The sequence below is a fragment of the Oncorhynchus mykiss genome, chromosome 7, assembly GCF_013265735.2.
Source record: "Oncorhynchus mykiss isolate Arlee chromosome 7, USDA_OmykA_1.1, whole genome shotgun sequence".
NCBI classification, from domain to species: domain Eukaryota; kingdom Metazoa; phylum Chordata; class Actinopteri; order Salmoniformes; family Salmonidae; genus Oncorhynchus; species Oncorhynchus mykiss.
Window position 1 is genome coordinate 87,646,140 of NC_048571.1, and position 13,667 is coordinate 87,659,806.

The 13,667-nt window shown below is 43.6% G+C and overlaps 1 protein-coding gene across 1 annotated transcript; it reads left to right on the plus strand.

Annotated features, from left to right (window-relative positions):
• The first annotated feature begins 877 nt into the window (after positions 1–877).
• On the plus strand, positions 878–12,699 carry LOC110528678 (deoxyribonuclease gamma). Its single transcript, XM_036984304.1, has 8 exons — positions 878–1,252; positions 3,406–3,494; positions 5,571–5,663; positions 9,166–9,278; positions 9,520–9,632; positions 10,573–10,730; positions 11,015–11,111; positions 11,769–12,699. The coding sequence occupies exons 1-8, from the start codon at positions 1,088–1,090 to the stop codon at positions 11,835–11,837; spliced, it is 897 nt and encodes a 298-aa protein (XP_036840199.1). The 5' UTR covers positions 878–1,087; the 3' UTR covers positions 11,838–12,699.
• Positions 12,700–13,667: the final 968 nt, after the last annotated feature.

The following is a 13,667-nucleotide window of genomic DNA, read 5'->3' on the forward strand; positions in this document are numbered from 1 at the left end:
TGCCTTGGCAGGAACTAATGGGGATCCATAATAAACCACAGGAAGAGTAGCTGCTGCCTTGGCAGGAACTAATGGGGATCCATAATAAACCCCAGGAAGAGTAGCTGCTGCCTTGACAGGAACTAATGGGGATCCATAATAAATCCCAGGAAGAGTAGCTGCTGCCTTGGCAGGAACTAATGGGGATCCATAATAAACCCCAGGAAGAGTAGCTGCTGCCTTGACAGGAACTAACGGGGATCCATAATAAACCCCAGGAAGAGTAGCTGCTGCCTTGGCAGGAACTAATAATAAACCCCAGGAAGAGTAGCTGCTGCCTTGACAGGAACTAATGGTGATCCATAATAAACCCCAGGAAGAGTAGCTGCTGCCTTGACAGGAACTAATGGGGATCCATAATAAACCCCAGGAAGAGTAGCTGCTGCCTTGACAGGAACTAATGAGGATCCATAATAAACCCCAGGAAGAGTAGCTGCTGCCTTGACAGGAACTAATGAGGATCCATAATAAACCCCAGGAAGAGTAGCTGCTGCCTTGACAGGAACTAATGGGGATCCATAATAAATATAATCTCAATTTAAAAAGCAACACCACACGGCATAACGCCTTGCCCGTATTTAAGCTAGATAGCTTCCTGCCTCCATGCTGATAGACCTCTCACCACATCCTAGAGAGAGACAGAAACAGAGAGAGAGAGAGAGAGAGAGAGAGACAGAAACAGAGAAACAGAGAGAGAGAGAGAGAGACTGAAACAGAGAAACAGAGAGAGAGAGAGAGAGAGACTGAAACAGAGAAACAGAGAGAGAGAGAGAGACTGAAACAGAGAAACAGAGAGAGAGAGAGAGAGAGAGAGACAGAAACAGAGAAACAGAGAGAGAGAGAGAGAGACTGAAACAGAGAAACAGAGAGAGAGAGAGAGAGAGACTGTAGCCAACATTACAGAAGATATGTGTGACGTCTTTTTTTAATCATACATCCAAAAAGGAAGTGTTGTGTTTCAGATAGCTTAAACACACACACACAGCAGCTGCTACTTCTCCTGGCTCTCTGTACCCTCAGACAGTCTGTTGTTGACCTCTCAGTGAGCATGTCGGGTAGTGTTAGTGTTTGGAGGGTAGTGAGCTGGATGGTGCTGGGCATGGTTCTGGGGCTCAGTGGTGGGGGCTCAGCCCTGAAGATCTGCACCTTCAACATCCAGTCCTTTGGAGAGAAGAAAATAGAGAAGCCAGAGGTGGTTGATGTCATATTGGCTGTAAGTAGTCTACATTTATTTAGTTTAACCAGTTGCAAACCGTAGTCTGGATTTTTTATGGCGATTTTGGAGCGGTGGCTTCTTCCTTGCTGAGCGGCCTTTCAGGTTATGTCGATACAGGACTCATGTACTCATCTCTTCTGACCCACTGGAATTGTGATACAGTGAATTATAAGTGAAATAATCTGTCTGTGAACAAATGTTGGAAAAATGACTTGTGTCATGCACAAAGTAGATGTCCTAACCGACTTGCCAAACTATAGTGTGTTAACAAGAAATATGTGGAGTGGTTGAAAAAATGAGTTTTAATGACTCCAACCTAAGTGTATGTAAACTTCCGACTTCAACTGCATGTGGATGTTGAATCCCTTATAATTTGCGTAGAAACTAGATGTGGTTGTTCCATTTACAGTCTGCAGTTATGGTCTCTTTTGTGGTGTTCCTGCTAACAGTGAGTTTCGCAGTCGGTTCTGCAAACAGTGGTTGACATTTGAACCTTAGACTCTGCACCTTTACGTGTTTACAGCAGACTAGTTCTGCAAACAGGGGTTGACATTTGAACCTTAGACTCTGCACCTTTACGTGTTTACAGCAGACTAGTTCTGCAAACAGGGGTTGACATTTGAACCTTAGACTCTGTACCTTACATGTTTACAGCAGACGAGTTCATTGCATTGTGTCACATTCATTACCTCACAACTATGACTTTAGCATAATAAATAATAATAAAACAGGATCCCTCGAAAACGAGAAGGTGCATGTCAAGGGCAACAATCTTGTCATTACAATTTACATTAATAGATAAGGCTGTGCATTTACTGTGTGTATAGATAATGCTGTGCATTTACTGTGTGTATAGATAAGGCTGTGCATTTACTGTGTGTATAGATAATGCAGTGCATGTAATGTATAGATAATGTTGTGCATGTACTGTATAGATAATGCAGTGCATGTAATGTATAGATAATGTTGTGCATGTACTGTATAGATAATGCAGTGCATGTAATGTATAGATAATTTTGTGCATGTACTGTATAGATAATGCAGTGCATGTAATGTATAGATAATGTTTTGCATGTACTGCACGGGTAATGCGGCGCATGTACCGTACAGATAATGCTGTGCGTGCACTGTATAGATAATGCGGTGCATGTACTGTGTATATAATTATGTGCATGGATAATGCTGTGCATGGATAATGCTGTGCATGTACTGTATGGATAATGATGAGCACGTACTGTATAGATAATGCTGCACGTGTAATGTATAGATAATGTTGTGCATGTACTGTATAGATAAGGCCGTGCATATACTGTATAGATAATGCTGTGCATGTAATGTATAGATAATGTCGTGCATGCAATGTATAGATGTGTTGTGCGTGTACTGTATAGATAATGCTGTGCATATACTGTATAGATAATGCTGTGCATGTGCTGTATAGATAATGCATATACTGTATGTACATCAGTAACACTCAGGATGCGTATTTGATTATTGTATAGTTCCAGTTACTGGTGTGTTTTGTTGGGTGTAAGCAAAAGACCCCTGAACTGTAGTGTGTAGAAATACGTACAAAACAGAGGTGAGGAAGGGGATTGTACAGATGTTACAACATCCTTCCGAATATGGACGTGTTGAGTAAAGGTGTCCTGACCTCAACCTATTGAACTGCGTATAAATTTGTTCCATGGAAAGCAGAAGTCAGCAAGGGGGATCTGGTGCGACAACATTCTTTAGTAAAACAGAACAGAGTCTGAGTGAGGTCAGGTTAGCGTGAGAATTGGATCTGTGAGAGAATAACTATATTATATAACTAAGGAAGTACACTATGTGGTGGACGTTGTCCTCTCTGGGAAATTAAACTTCCTGTATATTAAGTACGCTGCCTTTCAAAAGTTTGGGGTCACTTCAGAATGTCCTTGTTTTTGAAAGAAAAGCTCATTTTTTTGTCCATTTAAAATAACATCAAATTGATCGGAAATACAGTGTAGACATTGTTAATGTTGAAAATGACTATTGTAGCTGAAAATGGCAAATTTTTTATGGAATATCTGGCCATCTGAGGAAGTACTTGATGTTAAGTTGAGGTTTCTCATACACATGCACCAGCATCTCTATCCAGTGTACTAAAAGACGTCTCTATATTGCAGCTGATCGCTCGCTGTGACATCATGCTGGTGATGGAGATTAAAGATCTCAGTGCGAAGGCTTTCCCTCAGCTCATGACTCAACTCAACAGGTAGGGGTGACCTGAAAAGGACAATGGCTGGTGTGATGACCAAGGCCTGAAAGACATACTCCCCTGTTACAATAACACTAGTGTGTATTAGTGTGTATTAGTGTGTATTAGTGTGTATTAGTCTGGGTGTTATAAGAACAAAATGTTGGGGAAGCTACTCTGAAAATGTCGTTTATCAAACTACCAATTACAGTGCATTCGGGAAGTATTCAGACCGCTTGACTTTTCTACATTTTGTTACGTTACAGCCTCGTTCTAAAATGAATTCAATTGTTTTTCTTCCTCATCAATCTACATAAAATACCCCATAATGCCAAAACAAAAAAACAGGTTTTTAGACATATCATATTGACATAAGTATTCAGACCCTTTACTCAGTACTTTGTTGAAGCACCTTTGGCAGCGATTACAGCCTCAAGTCTTCTAGGGTATGACGCTTCATGGGAGTTTCTCCCATTTTTCTCTGCAGATCCTGCGTTGTCTTGGCTGTGTGTTTAGGGTCGTTGTCCTGCTGGAAAATTTATCTTCGCCCCAGTCTGAGGTCCTGAGGGTTCTGGAGCAGGTCTCTCTGTACTTTGCTCCGTTCATCTTTCCCTTGATCCTGACTAGTCTCCCAGTCCCTGCCACTGAAAAACATCCCCAACAGCATGATTCTGCCACCAGCATGCTTCACCGTAGGGATGGTGCCAGGTTTCCTCCAGACGTGACGCTTGGCATTCAGGCCAAAGAATTCAATCTTGGTTTCACCAGACCAGAGAATCTGGTTTCTCAATCTTGTTTAGGTGTCTTTTGGCAAACTCCAAGTGGGCTGTCATGTGCCTTTTACTGAGGAGTGGCTTCTGTCTGGCCACTCTACCATAAAGACCTGATTGGTGGAGTCCTGCAGAGATGGTTGTCCTTCTGGAAGGTTTTCCCATCTCCACAGAGGAACTCTGGTGCTCTGTCAGAGTGACCCATCGGGTTCTTGGTCACCTCCCTGACCAAGGCCCCCTCTCCCCTGATTGCTCAGTTTGGCCGGGTGGCCAGCTCTAGGTGGTCTTGGTGGTTTCTATAGACCTGTTTTCGCTTTGTGATTACATGTAGATTGATGAGAAAATTATATTTAATCCAGTTTAAAATAAGGCTGTAATGTAACAAAAATGTGGAAAAGGATCAAGGTCTGAATACTTTCTGAATGCACTGTACTTAACACTGGAAGAATTTAAGATACCCTTAAGAAAAATATAGTTGCTTAACTGAAGTTACTTTGAAAAAGTAGTTCACTACATCCAAACTACTTTGTGAAAAATTATCATATCTAAATCTAAAGTGGCATAGACAACAAACAGCAAGAATAGATCCCTTTGGAATCAGATGTGATCACTTTGGAATCAGATGGGATCACTTTGGAATCAGATGTGCTCACTTTGGAATCAGATGTGATCACTTTGGAATCAGATGTGATCATTTTGGAATCAGATGTTTACAGAATGGAATCAGATGTTTACAGAATGTGTAAATTAGCCGAATTAAATACAAAAAGTGTTTCAAGTGAGGTCTGATGCTGAAAAAGAACGGACGTTTTTTAACCTACTTCACCCATATTTTATATAATTTTGGCCCCCCAAAAAGTTGTGTGTAGTTCGCTACAGCACTACATGACAAAAAGGTAATTAACTAGTGAAAACACTACCTAGATTTACATACAGTTACCCTACTACCAAGCTACTGCAGAATTTAGTTACATTTCTAGTTGAATTTCATATAGTTCACTACTCCCCAACACTGTCAATAAAGTACATTAAGTAATCCGTCCGTCCATCCATCCATCCATCCATCCATCTATCCATTCATCCACTCATTCATTTGTTTGATGGTTCATTCATTGGTTCATTAATGTATTAATTCATCCATTTACCCATCCATCCATCCATCCATCCATCCATCCATCCATTCATTCATCCACTCATTCATTCATCCATCCATTCATTTGTTTGATGGTTCATTCATTGGTTCATGAATGTATTAATTCATCCATTTACCCATCTATTTACCCATCCATCCATCCAACCCCCCTGCTCCCTCTGTCCTCTGCAGTGACTACAGCTCCAGGAAGAATGAGTATAACTATGTGATCAGTGACAGACTGGGACGTAAGTCCTACAAGGAGCAGTACGCCTTTATCTACAGGTAAGTCCTACAAGGAGCAGTACGCCTTTATCTACAGGTAAGTCTTACAAGGAGCAGTACGCCTTTATCTACAGGTAAGTCTTACAAGGAGCAGTACGCCTTTATCTACAGGTAAGTCTTACAATTTTGCCTGTGCTTACAGCTGTATTCCGTAAATTTTTATCCTTAAAAAAAAACTTTAGTCCTTGCCGATGACAAGCATACTGATAACATGATGCAGCATCACCATGCTTGAAAATATGAAGAGTGGTACTCAGTGATTAGAGGGGCGGCAGGTAGCCTAGTGGTTAGAGGGGCAGCAGGTAGCCTAGTGGTTAGGGCAACAGGTAGCCTAGTGGTTAGAGGGGGCAGGTAGCCTAGTGGTTAGAGGGGCGGCAGGTGGCCTAGTGGTTAGAGGGGCGGCAGGTGGCCTAGTGGTTAGTGCGGCAGGTGGCCTAGTGGTTAGAGGGGGCAGGTAGCCTAGTGGTTAGAGGGGCGGCAGGTGGCCTAGTGGTTAGAGGGGCGGCAGGTGGTCTAGTGGTTAGAGGGGTGGCAGGTAGCCTAGTGGTTAGAGGAGACAGGTAGCCTAGTAGTTAGAGGGGCGGCAGGTGGCCTAGTGGTTAGAGGAGGCAGGTAGCCTAGTGGTTAGAGGGGGGCGGCAGGTAGCCTAGTGGTTAGAGGAGGCAGGTAGCCTAGTGGTTAGAGGAGGCAAGTAGCCTAGTGGTTAGAGGGGCGGCAGGTGTCCTAGTGGTTAGAGGGGCGGCAGGTAGCCTAGTGGTTAGAGGGGGAGGCAGGTAACCTAGTGGTTAGAGGGGGGAGGCAGTTGGCCTAGTGGTTAGAGGTGCGGCAGGTAGACTAGTGGTTAGAGGGGCGGCAGGTAGCCTAGTGGTTAGAGGGGGGAGGCAGGTGGCCTAGTGGTTAGTGCGGCAGGTAGCCTAGTGGTTAGAGGGGTGGCAGGTAGCCTAGTGGTTAGAGGGGCGGCAGGTAGCCTAGTGGTTAGAGGGGTGGCAGGTAGCCTAGTGGTTAGAGGGGCGGCAGGTAGCCTAGTGGTTAGAGGGGCGGCAGGTAGCCTAGTGGTTAGAGGGGGGAGGCAGGTAGCCTAGTGGTTAGAGGGGCGGCAGGTAGCCTAGTGGTTAGAGGGGAAGGCAGGTAACCTAGTGGTTAGAGGGGAAGGCAGGTAACCTAGTGGTTAGAGGGGGAGGCAGGTAACCTAGTGGTTAGAGGGGTGGCAGGTAACCTAGTGGTTAGAGGGGAAGGCAGGTAACCTAGTGGTTAGAGGGGGAGGCAGGTAACCTAGTGGTTAGAGGGGTGGCAGGTAGCCTAGTGGTTAGAGGGGAGGCAGGTGGCCTAGTGGTTAGAGGGGAAGGCAGGTAACCTAGTGGTTAGAGGGGGAGGCAGGTAACCTAGTGGTTAGAGGGGGGAGGCAGGTGGCCTAGTGGTTAGTGCGGCAGGTGGCCTAGTGGTTAGAGGGGGGAGGCAGGTGGCCTAGTGGTTAGAGCGTTGGGCCAGTAACTGAAAGGTTGCTAGTTGGATTCCCCGAGTTGACAAGGTAAAAATATGTCGTTCTGCCCCTGAACAAGGCAGTTAACCTATTGTTCCCTGGTAGGCTGTCAATGTAAATAAGAATTAGTTTAATAAAAATTTTAAAAAACAGTAAGCGCAAATGTTGCTATGGTAACCAGGGAAGAATCACCAACAAAGTCACGTGACTTTGTGTCGGTGGTGGAAACTATTATTATTTCAATATTTGGTAAATCTAATTTAAAACTTTAGTTATTGATATGTGTTGTTCCTCTAAGTGTTTTTCATGGTAATTAAAGAAGTGGAGGTGGTAGGAATGGTAGGAATAGGGTTTTCATAGCTTATAGTTATAGTGAGGCATTTTGGGGTGGTTTGTAGGTGTGGAGTTGTTATTGTGGATTATAATGGGCGAGTTGTAATGCTAGTGGTAGTAGTGGTGACTGTGGCAGTAGTAGTAGTGGTAGTTACTGCAATAACAGTAGTATGAGTAGTTAACTGTGGTAAACTCTAGCATAAAGCTTTATTGAAGTTGAGTCCGTCTGTACGCCCTGGACCAGAGCTGGACCCAAGCTAGCTACTAAGTACGCCCAGGACTAGAGCTAGTTAGTGTAGACCAGACCTAGCTAGCTACTATCTATATCCTGGACAAGAGCCAATTTGTGAAGACGAGAGCTGGCCCAGAGCTAGTTAGTGCAGACGTTAGCTAGACCAGAGCTAGTGTGGAACAGAGCTAGCTGGCTACTAGCTACACTCTGAACCGGAGCTGGCCCAGAGCTAGTTAGTGCAGACGCTACCTAGACCAGAGCTAGTGTGGACCAGAGCTAGCTGGCTACTAACTACACTCTGAACCGGAGCTGGCCCAGAGCTAGTTAGTGCTGACGTTAGCTAGACCAGAGCTAGTGTGGAACAGAGCCACCTGGCTACTAGCTACACTCTGAACCGGAGCTGGCCCAGAGCTAGTTAGTGCTGACGTTAGCTAGACCAGAGCTAGTGTGGAACAGAGCCACCTGGCTACTAGCTACACTCTGAACCGGAGCTGGCCCAGAGCTAGTTAGTGCATACCAGAACTAGACCACAACTAGTGCGGACCAGAGTTAGACCAGAGCTAGTGTGCTAGCTAGCTACTATATGCCCTGGCCCAGAGCTAGTTAGTGCAGACGCTACCTAGACCAGAGCTAGTGTGGAACAGAGCTAGCTGGCTACTAGCTACACTCTGAACCGGAGCTGGCCCAGAGCTAGTTAGTGCAGACGCTACCTAGACCAGAGCTAGTGTGGACCAGAGCTAGCTGGCTACTAACTACACTCTGAACCGGAGCTGGCCCAGAGCTAGTTAGTGCTGACGTTAGCTAGACCAGAGCTAGTGTGGAACAGAGCCACCTGGCTACTAGCTACACTCTGAACCGGAGCTGGCCCAGAGCTAGTTAGTGCATACCAGAACTAGACCACAACTAGTGCGGACCAGAGTTAGACCAGAGCTAGTGTGCTAGCTAGCTACTATATGCCCTGGCCCAGAGCTAGTTAGTGCAGACCAGAGCTAGATCATTGCGCTAGGGTCTCATACCCAACTCTGTTGCTCGGCAACGTTGGCTCAAAACATTGCCAGTGTATCATCAGCTATAAGCAACTCAACACGTATCAGTCCTGCTCTCTGATATGGACATTTTATCAAAATCTTAAGGATTTTGCTTTCTTTTAGACCTGTTATAAACACACTGTAAAACAAAATACTGTTGATTTTACAGTAATATGTAATTTACTGTAAATTCCAAATAAACTTTGGTCAACTTTACGGCAAAGTTTATTTGGAATTTACATTAACATACTGTACTTTTTTTTTACAGTAATTTACATGTAACCGGCTTACAGTATATTACCGAAATAACAGTAGGATGATTTTTTACATTTTTTTTACAGTGCATGTATGGGCCTGAGAACTGTCACAGACCATAAGCAAAGCACTTGAACTAGTACTAAAGGAAGTGTGATGACATGTGTTTCTCAGACAGAGGCTGGTGTCAGTGAAGGAAGTGTACCAGTACCCTGACACCCAACCTGGAGATGAGGATGCCTTCTCCAGGGAACCTTTCATCGTCTGGTTCTCTTCCCCCAAAACAGGTGACTGTCTGGCTGAACTAACCAACACATTATTACCGTTAGACTAGATGTTATCGGGGCAGGACCACTTCACTGCAGAGCTACACTTCAATTACAATTCTTGCTCGCAGTTTTAACAGCGAAGAAGAAATACCGAATTGGCAAGTTGCTTTGACAGTTAGAAGGCAGTAGGTTAAACTGGCATATTGTATCACAGCTGTAAAAGTTGCTTGGGACAACAAGTATCCCTCTTTCCCTGCAGCCGTCCAGGACTTTGTGATCATCCCGATCCACACCACTCCAGAGACGTCCGTCAGGGAGATAAATGAACTGTATGATGTGTTCCAAGATGTCAAGCAACGATGGACCTCAAAGGTAGAGCACACACACACCTACCTACCATGGTTTGGACTGACCTATATCCTATATATACACACACCTACCTACCATGGTTTGGACTGACCTATATCCTATATATACACACACACACCTACCTACCATGGTTTGGATTGACCTATTTCCTATACACACACACACATACACCTACCTATCTTGGTTTGGACTGACCTATATCCTATATATACTCACACACACACACACACACACACATATATATATATATATATAGTTGTAGTCTATCAGCAGTTTAATAATTTCCTATCAATCAATCAAATGTATTTATAAAGCCCATTTTACATCAGCCGACGTCACAAAGTGCTACACAGAAACCCAGCCTAAAACCCCAAACGGCAAGCAATGCAGATGTAGACGCATGGTGGCTAGGAAAAACTCCCTAGAAATGCCAGAAACCACCTTCCTAGTGGTTTATCAGTAGTTGTATCATTTCTGATTTCACCCCTGTAAAAAAAACATGCACAGGTAAAGTTTATTACAACATACAGTATCTCCCAGAAATAGCTACAAGCTCATATAACTCCACTGGTAAACCACAACAGTCACCACCAACAGTAGAGATCAATGCTCTCCATGGTGTGTGATATTTGTAACAATGAGATATTTGTAACAATTATGTATTTGTAACAGTGTGAATTTGTAATAGTGTGTATTTGTAATAAATGTTCAGATTACTATGGGTATTAGCAGATATCATTTCTATAAATGGTGAAAAAAAGGCCCTAAAATGACACCTTACTAAACCAAATTTGTGTTCAATGTAAACTGTAATCGGTACAAGATTAAAACAGATTATTTTGGTGCAAAAAAAAATCTCCATTGAGCATGTTTTTTTTGTGTCCAATGTACTTTGCACACCTGTGGTAGTTTCCATGCTCAATCTCACATCTCCTTTCTTCAGAATGTGATCATCATGGGCGACTTCAATGCGGCCTGCGGCTACGTACCCAAGAAGCAGTGGAGCAGCATCCGCCTGCGGTCTGACAGCAGCTTCCTGTGGCTGACGGGTGACACCATCGACACCACCGTCAAGGAGTCCACAGACTGTGCCTATGACAGGTCAGAGGGCATTGCCATAGAAACATACATCAGGGGTCATACAATCCCGTGCACATCCCTATGGCTTCCCTTTGAGTGTAACGAATGTGGTTAAGCTTTAAGCTCAGCGGGTTAAACAGACTTGTAATGTGACCTAGGAGCCAACCCGATCAGTATACTGAGCAGGTGCTGGATGTCAACGTAACTGTTCATCAGCCAGAACGTCTTCTTTAGGATTTCTCTTTCTGCTCTATGGTTCTCCTGCTCCTGTCTGATCCCATCCTTGTTCCTCTGTCTGTCAATAGGGTTGTCCTCCACGGGGACAAGATGATCCAGGCAGTCAACCCAACCTCTCTGGATGTGTTTGACTTCAGACGGGCCTACGGACTAACCGAGCTACAGGTATAGCACCCTCTCCTCTCTCTCTCTTTCTCTCTCTCTTGACAGATCTGAAATGCATCTAATGTAGACTGTACCAACTAGAGATCCAAAACGTCTGAATGTAAAACAGTGTCAGTGTTAAATCTTCTGATGGTGTCAGTGTTAAATCCTCTGATGGTGTCAGTGTTAAATCCTCCGATGGTGTCAGTGTTAAATCCTCTGATGGTGTCAGTGTTAAAGCCTCTGATGGTGTCAGTGTTAAAGCCTCTGATGGTGTCAGTGTTAAAGCCTCTGATGGTGTCAGTGTTAAATCCTCTGATGGTGTCAGTGTTAAATCCTCTGATGGTGTCAGTGTTAAATCCTCTGATGGTGTCAGTGTTAAATCCTCCGATGGTGTCAGTGTTAAATCCTCTGATGGTGTCAGTGTTAAAGCCTCTGATGGTGTCAGTGTTAAATCCTCTGATGGTGTCAGTGTTAAATCCTCTGATGGTGTCAGTGTTAAATCCTCTGATGGTGTCAGTGTTAAATCCTCTGATGGTGTCAGTGTTAAATCATCTGATGGTGTCAGTGTTAAATCCTCTGATGGTGTCAGTGTTAAATCCTCTGATGGTGTCAGTGTTAAATCCTCTGATGGTGTCAGTGTTAAATCCTCCGATGGTGTGTGTTTGTGTGTTCCAGGCCCTGGCGGTGAGTGACCACTACCCAGTGTGCATCACTGTGAAGGCCGCTCCGAGGAATAAGGGTTAACGTCTTGTCCTCGTAACGGTACCGTCCTGAGGACGTCTCGGTGTCCCTCGGGTGGTCTGTGTGCGTCCTGCAGTGTTTGCTTTGCTCCAGTCCAGAGCTAATTAATCCCAGAAGCATGGTCACTGAGCTGCACTCTGTGCTTCAAGATTATTATACTTTTGTGTTTTATATTCGTTTTTATTTCTATTAGTATTTTTTTGTTGTTGTTGACTTAATCTAGTAGTTTTTATTCTATTTGAGTTTTCTAAAAACATTTCTATTTGGTTTTTGATATTATTTAGTTTTAGTGTTAGCCTGGGTGGCTAATAGCTAGGAGGCATGTATGTGTTGTAGGTTGTATTTCTAGTTGTCTCAGACCTAGATTATAGATTATTACAGATTGCATTACAGATTAGACAGACCTAGACCCAGAGAAACAGGCCTATTGAAACATCTCCTGACAGCATTTACCTGACAGATTCAAAAGCTTGAAAAACCCATTAGAAAAAAAATCTAAAACTAAACATAGTGGGTTTTTCATGTAGTTTAGTTTTGGAATCAAAAATAATAGTTTCAGTACAGTTTTAGTTTTTAAAGTGGGTTTCTTAATTATATATATATATTTTTTTAATAAATATTTTTTTCATGATTAGTTTTAGTTTCCTATAATAACGTTGGCGTACTTTGCTCCAGCCACTCAGAGGTTAATGTGTGTGTTTCCTTGTTGCTAGGCGACCAGCTGTGCCTGTGACCAGCTCATTTGAAGCATCTTGCTTTTCTTCTCCCCATGCTTTGTTTACTGCATCACATGGCAGCTTTTTCCTGCCATCCTATTACCAAGTAGTGCACTATATAGGGAATAGGGCCCTGGTCTATAGTAGTGCACTATATAGGGAATAAGGCCCTGATCTAAAGTAGTGCACTATATATAGGGAATAGGGTTCTGGTCTAAAGTAGTGTACTATATATAGGGAATAAGGCCCTGGTCTAAAGTAGTGCACTATATATAGGGAATAGGGCTCTGGTCTATAGTAGTGTACTATATAGGGAATAGGGCTCTGGTCTATAGTAGTGTACTATATAGGGAATAAGGCCCTGGTCTATAGTAGTGTACTATATAGGGAATGGGGTTCTGGTCTAAAGTAGTGCACTATATAGGGAATAGGGCTCTGGTCTAAAGTAGTGCACTATATAGGGAATAGGGCTCTGGTCTAAAGTAGTGCACTATATAGGGAATAGGGTTCTGGTCTAAAGTAGTGCACTATATAGGGAATAGGGCCCTGGTCTATAGTAGTGCACTATATATAGGGAATAGGGCTCTGGTCTAAAGTAGTGCACTATATATAGGGAATAGGGCTCTGGTCTAAAGTAGTGCACTATATAGGGAATAGGGTTCTGGTCTAAAGTAGTGCACTATATAGGGAATAGGGGCCTGGTCTATAGTAGTGTACTATATAGGGAATAGGGCCCTGGTCTATAGTAGTGTACTATATAGGGAATAGGGTTCTGGTCTAAAGTAGTGCACTATATAGGGAATAGGGTTCTGGTCTAAAGTAGTGCACTATATAGGGAATAGGGCCCTGGTCTATAGTAGTGCACTATATATAGGGAATAGGGCTCTGGTCTAAAGTAGTGCACTATATAGGGAATAGGGTTCTGGTCTAAAGTAGTGCACTATATAGGGAATAGGGCTCTGGTCTAAAGTAGTGCACTATATAGGGAATAGGGTTCTGGTCTAAAGTAGTGCACTATATAGGGAATAGGGTTCTGGTCTAAAGTAGTGCACTATATAGGGAATAGGGCTCTGGTCTAAAGTAGTGCACTATATAGGGTTCTGGTCTAAAGTAGTGC

Bases quoted from the DNA above. Each gene is read 5' to 3' on its own strand.
- LOC110528678 (XM_036984304.1), top strand. From the start codon at position 1,088: ATGTCGGGTAGTGTTAGTGTTTGGAGGGTAGTGAGCTGGATGGTGCTG. The intron at 3,495-5,570 runs GTAGGGGTGACC...TGTCCTCTGCAG, and splicing joins CTCATGACTCAACTCAACAG to TGACTACAGCTCCAGGAAGA. The intron at 10,731-11,014 runs GTCAGAGGGCAT...GTCTGTCAATAG, and splicing joins ACAGACTGTGCCTATGACAG to GGTTGTCCTCCACGGGGACA.